The 16356-nt window shown below is 62.9% G+C and overlaps 2 protein-coding genes across 10 annotated transcripts; both read left to right on the top strand.

The window, feature by feature from the left end:
* The first annotated feature begins 346 nt into the window (after nucleotides 1-346).
* On the top strand, nucleotides 347-7559 carry ZNF628 (zinc finger protein 628). 7 transcript variants are annotated; one of them, XM_038381072.2, is made up of 3 exons: nucleotides 580-687; nucleotides 2791-3069; nucleotides 3528-7559. In XM_038381072.2, exon 3 carries the CDS (start codon nucleotides 3539-3541, stop codon nucleotides 6545-6547), a length of 3009 nt encoding a protein of 1002 aa, XP_038237000.1. In that variant the 5' UTR covers nucleotides 580-687; nucleotides 2791-3069; nucleotides 3528-3538; the 3' UTR covers nucleotides 6548-7559. The 7 variants fall into 7 exon arrangements, with proteins under 7 accessions (XP_038237003.2, XP_038237000.1, XP_038237001.1 ...); XM_038381073.2 differs by lacking the exon at nucleotides 580-687 and adding an exon at nucleotides 877-1027; XM_038381071.2 differs by lacking the exon at nucleotides 580-687 and adding an exon at nucleotides 1056-1205.
* A 1440-nt stretch (nucleotides 7560-8999) lies between these two features.
* Nucleotides 9000-14201, top strand: NAT14 (N-acetyltransferase 14 (putative)). 3 transcript variants are annotated; one of them, XM_038381085.2, is made up of 3 exons: nucleotides 9000-9078; nucleotides 10620-10724; nucleotides 12581-14201. In XM_038381085.2, the coding sequence occupies exons 2-3, from the start codon at nucleotides 10644-10646 to the stop codon at nucleotides 13124-13126; spliced, it is 627 nt and encodes a 208-aa protein (XP_038237013.1). In that variant the 5' UTR covers nucleotides 9000-9078; nucleotides 10620-10643; the 3' UTR covers nucleotides 13127-14201. The 3 variants fall into 3 exon arrangements, with proteins under 3 accessions (XP_038237013.1, XP_043357239.1, XP_043357238.1); XM_043501304.1 differs by lacking the exon at nucleotides 9000-9078 and adding an exon at nucleotides 9087-9105; XM_043501303.1 differs by lacking the exon at nucleotides 9000-9078 and adding an exon at nucleotides 9373-9472.
* Nucleotides 14202-16356: the final 2155 nt, after the last annotated feature.

Here is a 16356-nt window from a genome sequence, read left to right as displayed (position 1 = left end):
CCGCCTGGGTCCTCTCCAGGTGGAGCACAGGCCCCGCGGGTAGGAGCCGCAGCCGGGCCGGGCCCAGACAGCCCGCCCCGAGCTGCGGGGCCCTTGGCGCCGCTGCCCCGCCCGCCCGCCCGCCCGCGGGGACGGGCCCAGGCTGCCCGAGGGGCGCCACTGCTGAGCCGCCCGTGCCGGGGGGGGGAGGGGGGGGCAGGGCTGCCCGGCGCCCGCAGGCGGCGGCTGGTGGGACCCACCCCCCCCGGGGGGCGGGGCAGGAGCTGAAGCGCCTCCGGGCCGAGGCCAGCGGTGACGTCCCCGTAGGGCGATGAAGTCACTCTCCCGCGAGGCGGGGCCGCTCTCCCGCCCGGGCTCGGATGAGCCCCGCCCCCGGCTGCCCTCACCCAACATGGCCGCCCGCCTCGTCCGGGCCGTCTAAGGGACTCCGTCGACCAGGCTGCCCCGCGCGGAGGCAGCCGGCCAATGGGCGCGGGCGGAGGGGGCAGGGCCCGCGCGCGGCCCGGTGGTTAGTGTGCGCGCGGTCAAGGTTGGGTGCCTCGCGCCGGCGGCCGTTGGGAGGCAGGAGCGGCCCCGCCCCCTCGCTCCCGCCGCGGGGCGGCTGCCCTCTCCCCCACGCTGGGAAGGGGCCCGGAGCACGAGGCAGAGAGGCGAGCGAAGACCCCTCCCCCCCCCTCCCTTCCGCAGGTGAGATTGCAGGGGCCTAGAGGGAGGGGCGGGGCGGTGGGCGCTGTGTTTAAAGGGGCGGGGCCGCTCTTAAAGGGGCAAGGCACGTGACGCCGATTTTGTGTCTGCCGGCCTGTGTCGAGGGGCGGGGCGAATGGCTCTTACGGAGGCAGTGCCGGCCCGAAGCGGGCGGGGCCCCGGGGCGGCATGGCGCTTAAAGGGGCAGGCGGTGCTGCTGTTAAAGGGGAAGTCGCCGCTCCTTAAAGGGGCGGTGCTGTAGGCCCTGCCCCCGAGGGGAGCGCGCCCCTTATTTACTGCCCGCCGGACAGCGGGGGGAGGGTGGCCGCCCGGGCGTGGCCGCGTTAGTCTCTACCCCCAAGCCCCGGAGGAGGCCGGCGGCGGCGGCGGCGGGAAGGCTGACGGATTTGTTCGGGCAGAATTGGAGAAGTGGGGGGTTTACCCGCGAAAGCTTCCGCCCAAATAAATCCCTCAGTCTCCGGGGTGCCGCCAGCCTCCTTCTTGTTTTGTGCCAGAGAAATGTAATGGGGGCTGTGTGAGGGGGGGGGGGCCTTTACCCAGCGGGTGTGTGTACACGGGGGGGGGTGTAACGCGGGGGGGACAGTACTCGTGAGGGGAGAACTACCTGGGGGGCTGTGTGGCACGGGGGCTGTACCGGGGGGGGGCTGTGTAATGCTAGGGGGGGCTGTACTCATGGGGGGGGGCTGTGTAATGCTAGGGGGGCTGTATTTATGGGGGAAGGAGGCTGTACCCAGGGGGGCTGTACTGAGGGGGGGAGGGGCTGTACCCAGGGGGAAGGAGGCTGTATTCATGGGGGGAGGGGCTTTGTAATGCTAGGGGGGCTGTACTCAGGGGGAAGGAGGCTGTACTCATGGGGGGAGGGGCTTTGTAATGCTAGGGGGGCTGTACTCAGGGGGAAGGAGGCTGTACTGAGGGGGGGAGGGGCTGTACCCGGGGGGGGGGAGGAGGCTGTACTCATGGGGGGAGGGGCTGTACCTGGGGGGGCTGTGTAATGCTAGTGGGGCTGTACCCGGGGAGGGGGTGTACTTATGGGGGAGGAGGAGGCTGTACCCAGGGGGGCTGTGTAATGCTAGTGGGGCTGTACCCAGGGAGGGGGTGTACTTATGGGGGAGGAGGAGGCTGTACCCAGGGGGGCTGTGTAATGCAGGGAGGCTGTATAACTAGATTTCAGAGTAGCAGCCGTGTTAGTCTGTATTCGCAAAAAGAAAAGGAGGACTTGTGGCACCTTAGAGACTAACAAATTTATTAGAGCATAAGCTTTCGTGAGCTACAGCTCACTTCATCGGATGAAGTGAGCTGTAGCTCACGAAAGCTTATGCTCTAATAAATTTGTTAGTCTCTAAGGTGCCACAAGTCCTCCTTTTCTTTTTGTATAACTAGAGAGGGCTATACCTGGGGGGCATGGGCTGTGTAACACTGAAAAGGTGGGAGGCAAATAGCTCTTCACACAAGTTCCCTGCATGTTGCTGCAGCAAGGGGGACCAATGAGACACTGTGCTGGAGTAGCTGGAGGATTGCAGGTGGAAGCAGAGAGGTTATTTTCTCTCTTTATGTGGCACTGGTGGAACCACTGCTGGATCCTATGTCCAGTTCTGGTGCCCGCAATTGAATAAGGATGTTGATGAATTGGAGAGGGGTCAGAGAAGAGCCATGAGAATGATTAAAGGGCTAGAAAAGCTGCCTCAGAGTGATAGACTCACGGAGCTCAATCTATTTAGTTCAACAAGAGAAGGTTAAATGGTAACCTGATTACAATCTATAAGTACCTACATGGGAATCAATATTTAATAATGGGCTCTCAATCTAGCAGTGAAAGGTAGAACATGAGCTAATGAATGGAAGTTGAAGCTGCACAAATTCAGACTGGAAATAAAGTGTAAATTTATAATGGTGAAATTAATTAACCCTTAGAACAATTGACCAAGGGTTGTGATGCATTCTCCATCGCTGACAATTTTTAAGTCCAGATTTGATGTTTTTCTAAAACTAGATATTATTTTGGGGCAGGTCTCTGGCCTGTGCTATGCAAGAGGTCAGACTAGATGATCACAATGGTGTTTTTTGGTCTTTGAATCTCACTAACAGCATGACAGAAGAGTGGAGCATGAGTCAGGGCAGGAGGTGCCAGGCCCAGTGACAGGGATGAGTGAGGATGTGGTTCGGCTTTGTGACATCTAGCAAGTTTCCAGCCAAAATCCTGTTTGGATCTCAGAAATCACTGCTGGATTTGTTAACAGCCACCACATCCCAGACCAGAGGCAGCCACATTTCAAGCCTGTGCTCCCAGGGAGCTAGGCTGTCACCAATGCAGCACCAGGACACATCTTGGCTGGTACTCCCAAAGTGGGGTCAGCATCCACTCAGGTAACAGCAGGCTGTAATCAGTTGCATGGTAAGCAGGTGGGAGCCAGAGCAGTGGGTGAAGGACTGATTCCTTTACTAACCCTGCTTTGAAAGAATGCCGCAGAGAGTCCCAGCAACCAAGGGGTTAATGTGAACCATGAAGTTCATAATTAGAAGACAAATCCCTCCTTTGTATTCCAGAGTAAAGCTGGAGTCACCCCATGACTGCAGGGGAATCAGGATTCTGATCTCAGTTCCCCCAAGACTGATCTGGAGTTACCTTGCCAACGTTGGCTGACTCTGGGTGGCTGTGGGCTCTGGGTGACACTGGGCTCTGGGTGGCCGCAGATTCTGGCCTGGCCCTGGCTGCCAGTGGGCTCTGGGTAGGTGTGGGCTCTGGCTGGCAGTGGGCTGTGGGTGACTGCGGGCTCTGGCCCAATTGTTGGTGTTCTGCTGACCTGCCCCCCTTTTCCCTGCAGGCTTGGGTGAGATGGTGGGAGCTCAGCAGCTGGAGATGGCGGAGATGCAGCCAGCGCCAATGCCGCAGCCAGGCACCAGCGACCACCAGTATGAGTGTCTGGAGTGTGGCAAGGTGTTCAAGTGGTCATCGCGGCTGATTCACCACCAGCGCACGCACACGGGTGAGCGCCCCTACAAGTGTTCCGAGTGCCCCAAGGCCTTCAAGGGTTCGTCAGCACTGCTCTACCACCAGCGCAGCCATACGGGCGAGCGCCCCTACAAGTGTGCTGACTGCGGCAAGGCCTTCAAACGCTCATCACTGCTGCAGATCCACCAGAGCGTGCATACGGGCCTGCGTGCCTTCAAGTGTGCTCTGTGCGGCATGGCCTTCAAGTGGTCATCACACTACCAGTACCACGTGCGCCAGCACACAGGCGAGCGCCCCTACAAATGCACGTTGTGTGAGAAGGCCTTCAAGAACTCATCCAGCCTGCGGCGCCACCGCAACATCCACACGGGTGAGCGCCCCTATGTCTGCGCTGCCTGTGGGAAGGCCTTCACCCAGTCCACCAACCTGCGGCAGCACCAGCGCATCCACACAGGCGAGCGACCCTACCAGTGCACCGAGTGCCCCAAGACCTTCACCCACTCCTCCAATCTGCTGTTACACCAGCGCACCCACACCGGGGGCCGGGCCCACAAGTGCCAGGCCTGTGGCAAGGCCTTCATCTCTGACGCCTACCTACAGAAACACCTGCAGACACATGCAGTCAAGCCGCTAGCACCCTACAGCGAGGCGGAGCTGGCCTGCACACCGGCCAAGCTCTTCCTGGCTCCAGCCGAGCCAGTAGAAACAGTGGAGATGCTGTGGAAGTGTGGAGAATGCGAGCTGACCTTCCCCAGCGAGGAGCTGCTGCTGGGCCACCAGCAGAGCCACCTGACCCCTGCTGCACCCGCTGAGCCACCCATCCCGCCACTCTACTCCTGCGCTACCTGTGGCAAGGCCTTCAAGAATGGCTCGGGCCTGGCACGCCACCAGCACAGCCACGTGGGCGAGCGCCCCTATAAGTGCTCCATCTGCGAGAAGACATTTGTGCAGCTCTCCAGTCTGCTGGGGCACCAGCGCAGCCACCCGGCCGAGCAGCAGCTCATCCAGGCTGAGGCCGAGGTCACATGTCCCCAGACCACAGCCGAGCCGGTCCCACCCCCCGTGCCTCCCGAGGCAGCTGAGCGCCCCTACAAGTGCACCGAGTGCGGCAAGGCCTTCAAAGGCTCTTCGGGGCTGCGCTACCACCTGCGCGACCACACTGGTGAGCGCCCCTATAAGTGCTCCGAGTGCGGCAAGGCCTTCAAGCGCTCCTCGCTGCTGTCCATCCACCAGCGTGTGCACACCGGCCTGCGCGCCTTCAAGTGTGCCGAGTGTGGCCTCACCTTCAAGTGGTCGTCACATTACCAGTACCATCTGCGCCTGCACACAGGCGAGCGCCCCTATGGCTGTGCCGACTGCGGCAAGGCCTTCAAGAACACCTCGTGCCTGCGGCGGCACCGCCAGCTGCACACAGGTGAGCGCCCCTTCGCCTGCCTGGTGTGCGGTAAGGCCTTCACTCAGACCTCTAACCTGCGGCAGCACCAGCGCACCCACACGGGCGAGCGCCCCTACAGCTGCCAGGAGTGTGGCAAGAGTTTCACCCACTCCTCCAACTTGCAGCTCCACCAGCGCACACACTCCAGCGAACGCCCCTTCAAGTGCTCCATCTGTGCCAAGGGCTTCGTCATGGCCTCCTACCTGCAGCGCCACCTGCGCACCCATGCTTCCGAGACCAAGGGGGAGGGCCCAGCCCCAGGCCTTCCTGCCCCACCTGCCACCCAGGAGGTGCACATTGTGCCCAACCTGCAGGCCACCCTCAACCTGGAGGTGGGCACCACCCCCAGCGCCCCCAACTCGCAGACCTTCCTGCTGGTACAGACAGCTCAGGGACTGCAGCTCATCCCCAGTGTCCAGCAGAGCCCCCAGAAGCTGCTGCTTCTGCCCAGCCCGCAGCTGGTGCCCACGCAGCAGAAAGTGCCCATCCTCCAGAACACCCCCAATTTCACACTGGTGCCCAGCAGCCCTGTGGCCCCAAGCAACCCTGCCTCACGCCAGCAGAGCAAGGCTAGGAAGCCAGCAGCACCTGGCAACCCCCAGAACATTATCCTGGTGCCGGGAGGTGGGCCGGCGCTGCCCAGTGTGCAGATCCAGGCGATGCCAGGCACACAGCGGGCACCAGTCCTCCCAGCTGGGCAGAACATCATCGTGCTGCAGAACGTGGCTGATCAGCCCCCTGCAGAGGTGTCTGGTGTCCGGATCCAGGCTCAGCCTCAGGAGGTGGCCAGCATCCAGCTGCAGGCCCTGCCGCCACCCCCTGCTGAGGCATCCAGCATGCAGGCTCTGCCTCAGCCCCCGGAACTGGGCAGCATGCAGCTGCAAACTCTTCCACAGCCTCCCCCAGCAGGGGGTGAGGAGCAGCCCCTGCCCTGCTCCTCGGCCCTTCCGGACACCGTGGGTTCCGGGCCAGAGGTGCCAGGTCTGCAGGAGAGCCAGGACCTGCTGGTGGTGCAGAGCGGGCCAGGGGAGGAGCTGCTGGGGTCGGGTGGCGAGGTAGGTGTGCATCTGGAGACACTGCAGACAGAGGAGGGGGTGCAGAGCGTGCTGGTGCTGCGGGGCGCTGATGGTGAGCAGACCCGACTCTGTGTGCAGGAGGTGGAGAACCTGCAGGAACTGCCCCCAGACAGTGGGGTCGGGGCTCTGGCACCATCCTCAGGGCAGAAGCTCTTCATCATCCGCAGCGCGCCTGGTGAGCAGACCCTGCAAGTGCTGGAGAATGTGGGCTCTGGCTCTGGCAGTGGCGTGGGGCGAGGGGGGTCAGCTGGTGGGCAGCCCTCCACCACCAGCACCCAGATGGTACAGTTGCTGCCAAGCCCAGTGCCACCCCCACAGGAACTTCCCTCCATCCAGATTGTGCAAACGGTGCCCAGCGTGCAGCTGGTTCACACCTTCTGAGCACCTCTTCACACATGCCAGCCCGAGGGGGTGCAGCTTGGGTTGGCATCGCAGGATCTGCCAGAGCTCATGCTCCGTGTCAGCAAGCCCCACCCCCATTGTCCTGCCTAGGCAGCATGGAGATAGCGGGATGCCCCCACATGACGACCAGCATGGGCAGCAAGCTGTGGGACTTATGCAGGCAGCCTAACTCTGCTTCGCCCTCGCTATTTTGGCTACAGCCTTCTGGGATGCAAGGCTGGTGTCTGTGCCGCAGTCAGAGCCATGCTGGCATTAGCTGTGCTGGGACAGGATTGCCCAGCAGCACTGTGATCTAGGAATGGCAGGACCTGGCACAAAAGGAGCCCTTTGCCTACTCCTTGGCGGGGTCAGCGTGGCGAGCTGAGCAGGGCCCTCATCCATTGCCATGTCCTGACACTCCTCCACATCAGGCCTAAGGACAGTGATAGACACTCCTGCCTGTTAGTTAAAGAAGAGGTGTGGGAGCCAGGATTTCTGGGTTCCGTCCCTGGCTCTGGGAGGGGAGTGGGGTCTAGTGGTTAAAGTGTATGTGGGGAGGGCAGGAGGGGGAATGGTTTGGGAGCTAGGACTCCTGGGTTCTGTTGGGAGCTGGGTGAACCTGAGCAAGTCCCTCCCTGGGTGTGGCGTTTTCATGGCTGTGGGTGGGGGCTAGCACTCGGGGTGCATGAATAAAAGTTGGGAGCTCTGCAATCACCAGGTGAGGGGAGCAGCTGGCACTTGCCCCTCTACAGGGGTGGGGGGTTCCCATGACTCTGGCAGGCAGAAGACTGGCATGAGAGCATCTGCCACCTCCTGTATCCCTGTCCTGGCAACCAGGTAATACCTGCTTCCTGAAGCCCTGGCCTATTCCCCCAATGCCCAGATGGCCGCCTCCTGTAGGCAAAACACCCCCAGTCTCTTCCAGAACCCAATGTGTATGACGGCACTGGGCGCTGCCCCAGGGGCTGTGGTTCCTTCAGCCTAGAAGGCAAATAAATGACTGCTTCAAAAACGCCTCTGTCTGGTTTGTTCAGTGCATGGGGGAGACACGGCCTCACGTCCACCCCCATTTCACTAGGGCTGAGGCGGCAGGTACCACACAGGGCTGCATGAGAACTAGGCCCAGCTGGTAAATGGTGCCCTCCTGCTACCACCACAGCTGCAGCCCCTGTGCTGAATCTAGCTGTGGCTGGTGGGTGCCTGCGGGCTCAGTCTGGCAGCTGTGGATGCGTAAAACAGATCAGTATGTGCTCAGACACAGAGATGGGTCCCTGTGTTGGAGCAGCTGGGGGAGAGGGGCCCAGAGACCTGCCAGGCCTGAGGAGTGTTCATCAGATAATCCTTGTGCTGGGGGCTGTGGGGCTTTGCCACAGGAAAGCAGAAATCAGTGCTGGTGCCAATGCCCCAGGATGGTGCTTGGGAACCTATACTGCAGAGAGTGGGGTGGGGCTCAGCAAGGGCCCCTTTGCTCCCCATATCCTGCACTGTACATTTGACCCCTGAATATGTGTTGGGTAGGCCTGCCTGTCAGGTCACTGGGTCCATCTTGGCTTGCCCCCTTGCTCAGTGGTCACCAGGTCTGGCCTGGCTCACTGGGTCCAGCTCAGCTCAGTCATTGGGTCTAGCTCAGCTTATCCGTTCACTCGGTCACTGGGTCCGGCTCGGCTCACACACTGGGTCCGGCTTGCTTCGCTCATTGGTTGCTAGATCTGGCTTCACCTGCACACCGGGTCACTGGAGCCAGATTGGCTCGCCCTCTAACTCATTGGTCACTGGGTCCAGCTTAGCTCACCCCCTCGCTCAATAGCCACCGGGTCCGGCTTGGCTCACCCCCTCGCTCAGTAGCCACCAGGTTTGGCTTGGCTTGCCAGCCTGATCACTGGGTCTGGCTCAGCCCGCCCCCTCACTCATTGGTCAGTGGATCAGGGTCGGCCGGCCTGCTGGGTCACTGAGTACAGCTCAGTTTGCTCCCTTCCCTCCTGGGTCACAGTCTGGCTCAGCCTGCCCCAGGGCGCATCCATCCACAGAGACCCAGGCTGGCCTCTGGCTGGCTGGCGGCAGTTTGCGGGGAGGCCTCTAGAGCAGGCTGGGCAGGGCCGATGGCCGGGTCACGGCTGCAGATCAGGCAAGCGGTGGGGGCAGTCCCGGCATCTTGTCCCAACATGCGGGCATGCGTGGCAGGAGCCTGGCTCTGGGGGGGGGGGGCATTGCAAGAGCCCTCATAGCAATGCCATGGATAGGGGCCATGCCCCCCCACCCCCAGGGATTGGTGCCCATTTGGTGAGTGCCCCAGGAGGAGCCCCCATCCTTGCACACACCCCACTGTCCTCCTGCAGGACACGGCCTCGGCCTCCTCGCGCCCCCTCACTGCGAGGCAGGCCCTAGGCGGCCCACTGGGCCGCACTTGCTGCCTTAGCAACGGTTGCTAGGTAGTGCCAGGGCGGGTGGGGGAAGAGTCGGAGGCGTGAGCCGCGGCGCATGCGTGCTGGGCAGGAGCAGCGAGGCCGCCGCTGGCTGCGCGCTGGGCTGGGGTGAGGGGCTCGGGGGCCGTGGAGCCGGTCCGTTGCTCACAGCGGCGGGGGGAGGGGGGTGGCGGGTTGTGGGAGGTTCCATTCTTCGTTGTGGGCAGCCGGGGAGCTCCATCGCCTGTGCTGCAGGGGTCGCACTTTCTGGGGAGGAGGAGGAGGAGGACTGTACCATTCTGGTCTTGGGGGGAGGAGTGGTTGCAGGGGCGGGCAGTCCCATTTCTTTAATGGGGGGAGGGGCCGTGGGGGCAGGGGTGGGCAGTCCCATTCCCTTGCACGGGGGGAGGGGCGTATCTCCGTTATCTCTAGGGCACTGGGGGCGGAAGCTCGAGCTCTCCCTGCGAGGGGGCTTCTCTGCCTCTGGCGGGGCAGCCGCAGGAGAGCAACGATCTCATCAGTGGGGAGAGCAGCTTCTGCCCCACCTTGTCTCTCTGACCCCTCTGCCGCCTGGGCCACGGGGCCCTTCCCCCTCTAGGGGGCGCTGGCTCCCCCCTGGCCCCAGGGTGGGGAATGGCTGGCTCAGGGGGCGGGGAACGGGACGTGGGGCCTTCCCCCTCTAGGGGGCGCTGGCTCCCCCCAGCCCCAGGGTGGGGAACGGGACGTGGGGCCTTTCCCCTCTAGGGGGCGCTGGCTCCCCCCGGCCCCAGGGCGGGGAACGGGACGTGGGGCCTTCCCCCTCTAGGGGGCGCTGGCTCCCCCCGGCCCCAGGGCGGGGAACGGGACGTGGGGCCTTCCCCTCTAGGGGGCGCTGGCTCCCCCCGGCCCCAGGGTGGGGAACGGGACGTGGGGCCTTTCCCCTCTAGGGGGCGCTGGCTCCCCCCGGCCCCAGGGTGGGGAACGGGACGTGGGGCCTTTCCCCTCTAGGGGGCGCTGGCTCCCCCCTGGCCCCAGGGCGGGGAATGGCTAGCTCAGGGGGCGGGGAACGGGACGTGGGGCCTTTCCCCTCTAGGGGACGCTGGCTCCCCCCGGCCCCAGGGTGGGGAACGGGACGTGGGGCCTTTCCCCTCTAGGGGGCGCTGGCTCCCCCCGGCCCCAGGGTGGGGAACGGGACGTGGGGCCTTTCCCCTCTAGGGGGCGCTGGCTCCCCCCTGGCCCCAGGGCGGGGAATGGCTAGCTCAGGGGGCGGGGAACGGGACGTGGGGCCTTTCCCCTCTAGGGGACGCTGGCTCCCCCCGGCCCCAGGGTGGGGAACAGGACGTGGGGCCTTTCCCCTCTAGGGGGCACTGGCTCCCCCCTGGCCCCAGGGCGGGGAATGGCTGGCTCAGGGGGCGGGGAACGGGACGTGGGGCCTTTCCCCTCTAGGGGGCGCTCTTCCGCTCCTGCCTGGGAACACCCTGTGGATTCAGCCCCCGGGGCCTGCCCAGCTCTTCCCTGTGCTGCAGTCGCTGAATGACTCTAGTGCAGTGATGGGTGGCACAGGCCTGGGGGCAGAGCTGGCTCAGCAGGGCCTGCTCTCAGTGCTGGGGGAGTGAGCCATTCGGAGCTTCACCAGGTCTGCGAGGGGAAAGAGAAAGCCCCAGCACTCAGCCTTGTCTCCTGCCTTGCAGGTGCTCTCACTCCTGCCAGACGTGATGCCCATGCTGGACCCGAGCCAGCTCGCCATCCGTGAGATGCAGGAAGATGAGGAACAGATGGTCCTGGAGCTGCTAAAGGTCTGGGGAGGGGCCAGTCAGTGCCTGTCTGTCCAGCCTTGAAGCTGTCTGTCTGTCTGTCCGACCGTTCAAGCTCTAATGCTTTGCCTGCCTTTAGCACCTGCCTTGTGGGGATCTCAAAGCTAGTTAATGATCCTGCATGTCCCCCCACCCTAGCTCGGGGTGGGCAAACTTTTTGGCCTGAGGGCTACATCTGGGTAGGGAAATTGCATGCAGGGCCATGAATGTAGGGCTGGGGTGGGGTTAGGGTGCAGGAGGGAGTGCCGAGTGTGGGAGGGGGTGTGGTGTTAAGAAAGGGGCTCAGGGCAAGGGGTTGGGGCAGAGAAGGGGTGCGGAGTGTACGAGGGGGCTCAGGGAAGGGGGTTGGGATGCAGGAGGGGATGCACAGTGCAGGAGGGGGCTCAGGGCAGTGGTGCAGGGAGGGGTGTGGAGTGTGGGAGAAGGCTTAGGGTAGGGGGTTGGGGTGCAGGAAAGGTGCAGGGTGCGGCAGGGGGCTCAGGGCAGAGGGTTGGGGTGCAGGAGGGATACGGGGTGCGGCAGGGGGCTCGGGGTAGGGGGTTGGGGTGCATGGTATGGCAGGAGGTTGGGGTGCAGGCAGGGGGCTCGGCAGGGATTTGGGGTGTGGGGTGCAGGAGGAGTTTAGGGTGCAGGCTCCAGCCCAGTGCTTCTTACCTGGAGCAGCTCCGGGGTGGCAGCGGAACGCACCGGGGCCAGGGTAGGCTCCCTGCCTGCCTGCCTGCCCTGGCCCCGGCCCCTGCGCCGCTCTGGGAAGCAGCCGGCACCACGTCCCTGCGGCCCCTGGGGGAGTGGGGGCAGAGGGATCCACGTGCTGCCCTTGCCTGTGGGTACCTCCCTCAAAGCTCCCATTGGCCATGGTTCCCCGTTCCTGGCCAGTGGGAGCTGTGGGGGGAGGTACCCATAGACAAGGGCAGCGCGTGGAGCCCTCTGCCCCCCTCCCCTAGGGGCCGCAGGGACGTGGTGCCAGCCGCTTCCCAGAGTGGCGCAGGGCCCGCAGCGCCACGGGGCTGGCAATCCCACAGGCCGGATTGACAGCCCTGAGGGGCCGGTTCTGGCCCACGGGCCGTAGTTTGCCCACCCCTGTCCTAGCTTGTTGCAGCAGGTCAGTGAGAATACCATTATTCATGGAGGAAACTGAGGGTATGTCTACGCTACCCACAGGGTCCGCGGGCAGCGATTGATCCAGCGGGGGTCGATTTATCGTGTCTAGTCTAGACGCGATAAATCGACCCCCGAGTGCTCTCCCCTGTGCTCCAGCTCCACGAGGGGCGCAGGCAGAGTCGACAGGGGAGCGGCAGCAGTCGACTCACTGCGGTGAAGACACCACGGTAAGTCGATCTAAGTGCGTCGACTTCAGCTATGTTATTCACGTAGCTGAAATCGCGTAACTTAGATCGATCCCCCCTTACTGTAGACCAGAGCTGAGGCGCAGAGAGCTGAGGCAACTGACCCTTGAAGTCACACAGGGTCAGTGCAAGACCTGCTCTTGACCTGCCATTTCCTTCTGTGAGCACTAGACCCTGCTGGCCTGCAAGGTACAGAGCTAGAACCCTGCTCCTTTCCCTCTACCCCGGCCTTTGTGCTCTGTGTGCGGTACCTGTGAGAAATGCATGGGATTGAGGCCCTGTGTCCCACCCTGCACGGCCCTCGATACCATCCCCTGTGGCTGTGGTGCCCTTTCAGGTGGGGTCACGTCCCTCAGGGAAAGCTGCTGCCGTGGCGAACCCGACATCACAGCCTGACCCTATGTTGCACTCCCTCCCTCCCCGCCACCTCGCTGCTTGTCCTGCCTGTGCTGTCCTAGTGCCAGGCCCTGCTGACATGCCCTTTCCCCCCAGGATGGGTTCAAGGACACGGAGAACCGGCTGATCCTGTATGTCCTGACACGGCCCCTGGTGCTGCTGCTCCTGGCCGTGGTGAGCAGCGGCCTCCGCTTCCTGCTCAACTCCTTTGTAGCGGCGCTGCTGGGGCCCGTGCTCCTCACCATCCTGGCCCTCAAGCTGCTGCTGCGGCGCTCGCCGGACCTTGGCTGCCTGGGCGCGTACTACCGCTCAGGGCAGCGTGGGCTCTGGGTGGCGGTGTACGACGGCGACGATGTGTGTGGCTGCGTGGCGCTACAGCCCCACCCGCAGGGGAAGACCCACACAGCTGAGCTGAGGCGCTTGGCCGTCAGCCGCTGGTACCGGCGCTCCGGCGTGGGGCGCCGTCTGCTGGCCTTCCTGGAAGCCCAGGCCCGGGCGCAGGGCTACGAGCGCATGGTGCTCTACACTGCCGTGGTTACCAAGGCTGCCATCAGCCTCTTTGAGAGCAGCGGCTACCGCCCCACCAGCGGGCGCAGCTGGCTGGGCTATACCATCCTGCAGGAGTTCAGCAAGGAGCTCTAGCAGCTCCTCCCTCCCCCGGCTCTGCTGGGTTGGGGGAGTGGCTTGTAGGGAGCAATTCTGGCCAAGGGCTGGCAGGCCGTATCCGTCCTCATGCCCAGGAGTTCCTCTGCTCCACAGATGCCACTGAGGGACACAGGGCGGCGATGGCCGGGATGTGGGATTTAGGGCACAACAACAGCCCCGGCCTTCGCTCCCAGGACAGCAGTGCCACCTTGTCCTTGACTGGAAACCACCCGTTTTGGATGAGTCCCTTGCTGGAGCTTCAGCTGGACAAGACCGGCGGGACCTGATTGTGACTGTGGGGTGGGGGAGGGAGGAGGGATAGCTCAGTGGTTTGAGCATTGGCTTGCTAAACCCAGGGTTTTGAGTTCAATCCTTGAGGGGCCATTTAGGGATCCGGGGGGAAATTGGAGATTGGTCCTGCTTTGAGCAGGGGGTTGGATTAGATGACCTCCTGAGGTCCCTTCCAACCCTGATATTCTAGGATTCTATGATAGGAGATCACATACCCGATTGTGACTGTGACTGTGACTGCAACTGCGGGGGGGGGGAATAGATCACAGCCCTGATTATGACTGTGGTGGGTGGGGATCACAGGCTCTATGGTGACTGCTCTGTGGAAAGGAATATAGGTTGGGCAACCCTGACATGGAGCGGAGCAAAAGGGAACTTGAGCTTGGAGCCTGGGGAAGTCCTGCCCCTGGGGTGGAGGTGCCCCAGGGGTGGGGGGGACCCCAACATTAAAGGAGGGCTGTGGAGAAGTGTCTCTCTCCTGCCCCAGAGTGGGCTCTCCCCAGCACCAGCTTGGCTGCGTGATGGAGTTGTATGGCCATGGTTTGCCATGGACAAATTCCCAGGCCTGGGCCTGGCTGAGGATCGCATTGCTGCAGCCAGGAGAATGGGGACTCTGGAGCTGTCAGTTGCCCCCGTAGTCTGGCAGCTGCTGTCCAAGCACCCAGAGCTCACGCTGCCCCACCCAGGGCCATGGGACCTTGCTGCAGTCACGCAGGCTGCCAGCTGTCACTGGGTACATGTATGTCCGAGCATGTGTGTGAATAAATCTTGCCATTGCAGATACAGCAGCTCCATCTATCTCCCACCCCCACGGGCCTGAGGCAGCTCCCCAGGCAGAGCGCCAGCCAGCAAGAACACCCAGCAAGGGGATCCACTCAGCCCAGGGGGGTCGTCAGGAGAGTCACTGCCAGGAAAGGCCAATGGGAGCTGTCTCTCAATCTCCAGACATGCTCTTACAACAGCAAATATCCCTCCTCCCATCCTAGTGTGCATGGGGAGCCAGCACTGACTGCCAGGGGAGAGCGCCCCCTACTGAGCACCCCACTTTCTGCAGCACAGGCCCCCTAGCGCTGCCCTGGGGCATTGGGGCTAGCACAGACCGTGAGGGGAGCAAGCCCTTGCCTGCTCCTTGCAGCCGCCGGCCTGTTCCTTGGCAGTCTCCCATCCACGGCGGGCCAGGCAGCTGCTGTTTAGCGTGGGATGTTTGGTTGTATGACAACACAGGTTGCTATGGTTGCCAGTACCCTGGAAACACAGCCCTCAGCGGCGACTGGGAAGCTGAGGACCAGCCAGGCCATGGAGCTCCATCTGCCCTGCGGTGCAGCTGGCTGGGCAGGGGCAGTGCCTGGCCTGGGGTGCCAGGTGGCCAGGGTCCCCCAGGGCTGCCCCATGTCTATGGGCAGGGTCCCAGAGACCTGGGCTGCGCTGTGCCTCTGCCTACAGCACGGCTGGCTGCAGGCCAGCCTGGCTCGCACAGCACTGACTCAGTCTTTCTATGACTCGCCCCTGGCTGGGACTGTGTGGCCAGGACATCCCCAGGGCTGGGGGGGAGATGAGCGCCAGCCAGGCCACGGCCCCACACTGCCCCCATGGCAGGACAGGACCCCTCCTCCTGTCCCCTCATATCCCTTGGTCCAGACAACATGGCACAGCACCAGGGCGTGAGGCCAGCCTGGCAGCTGGAATCACAGGAGGATGTGTCAGTATGTGCGCACAAGTATGTCAGTGTGTGTGTGTGTGTGTGTGAATGACTGGCTATGTGCGTGCATTGGCATGTGTATGAATTGACACTGTGTGTGTCAGTGTGTGTGCACATGTAAGCATCTGTGCGTGTGCATCCCTTTGCATGAATATTTGCACACACATGGGCGGGCATGTAGGGATGGCGGGGTGTGTGTGTGGCCCTGGGTGTTGGTTTGCGCTGCACACACAGGCATGAACCCAGCTGTTGCAGCTGTTTCTATTGCAGCTCATTAACCCATTGCCTGCCAGTGGTCTGGCTGGAGGATGCTGCTCTCTGTCCTGGAACACGTGGCTGGCAGGGCTCGCCCAATCCAGCATCCCTGGTGTCACGCTTGCCTACTCCTGTGCACAGGGTTCCCTGCCACCCCTGGCTTCCCTGGCGCCGAGGTCACCACCCTGAGCTGTGGGCGTTGCAAGGCTCCCTCCTTAGAAATTGTGGCCAGGCTGAGTCATCCCCTGGCCTGGCCAGTCCTGCTCCATGAAACACCCCTTCCTGACACTGTGCAGACCTGGCCCCAGGGCTTGCTCCCCACCAGCCACAATGCGGCTGCCCCTGCTCCTCCTTGGTGAGTACCAGCTGCTTTGGGGGCGAAGCTCAGGCACTGGGGAAGCCCAGCCCCTTCCTAGCCCCCGGGTCCCACCTCAGGCACTGTCAGAACTGCCAGATGCTGAGGGCTGCAGGGGACGCTGAGTGCTGGGCAGAGGTCACTGAGCATTGGGAAGCTGGTGCTGAATGTTGGGTGGGGGGCGGCAAGCAGGGGGCACTGGGCAGTGGGTGCTGAGCTCTGGGCAGGGGATACTCAGTTTCAAACCCCCAGGCAGGGAGATCAAGGTGCCTGGCACTCCAGGGCTCGCTCCTTTCACAATGCATTTGCAGTGTTTACCTAAGTGCTGCTCACACTGGTCGTTCCGGGAATGAGGGCTCAGACTGGCTGCTCCCCCACACCCAGCCAGGCCCCCACACAGGACAGTCCTGACCCACTGGGCAGGAGATTAGCCATCTGCTGGCTCTGCTCACCCGTTGCGCTTTTGTTTTTCAGTTGGGTTCCTGGAATTTCACTACACAGGTAACTGCGTATTGTGGGGGTGTGTGCACACACCTGTGTGTGTGCATGTCCCTGTGTATGTGTTCCTGTGGACTCTGTGTGTGTGTATGCGTGCACCTGTTGTCCCTGTGTGTGCCCCTATGTATG

Source organism: Dermochelys coriacea, chromosome 23 (genome assembly GCF_009764565.3).
Source record: "Dermochelys coriacea isolate rDerCor1 chromosome 23, rDerCor1.pri.v4, whole genome shotgun sequence".
Classification (NCBI taxonomy): Eukaryota; Metazoa; Chordata; order Testudines; family Dermochelyidae; genus Dermochelys; species Dermochelys coriacea.
This window is presented reverse-complemented; position numbering and strand designations above follow the sequence as displayed.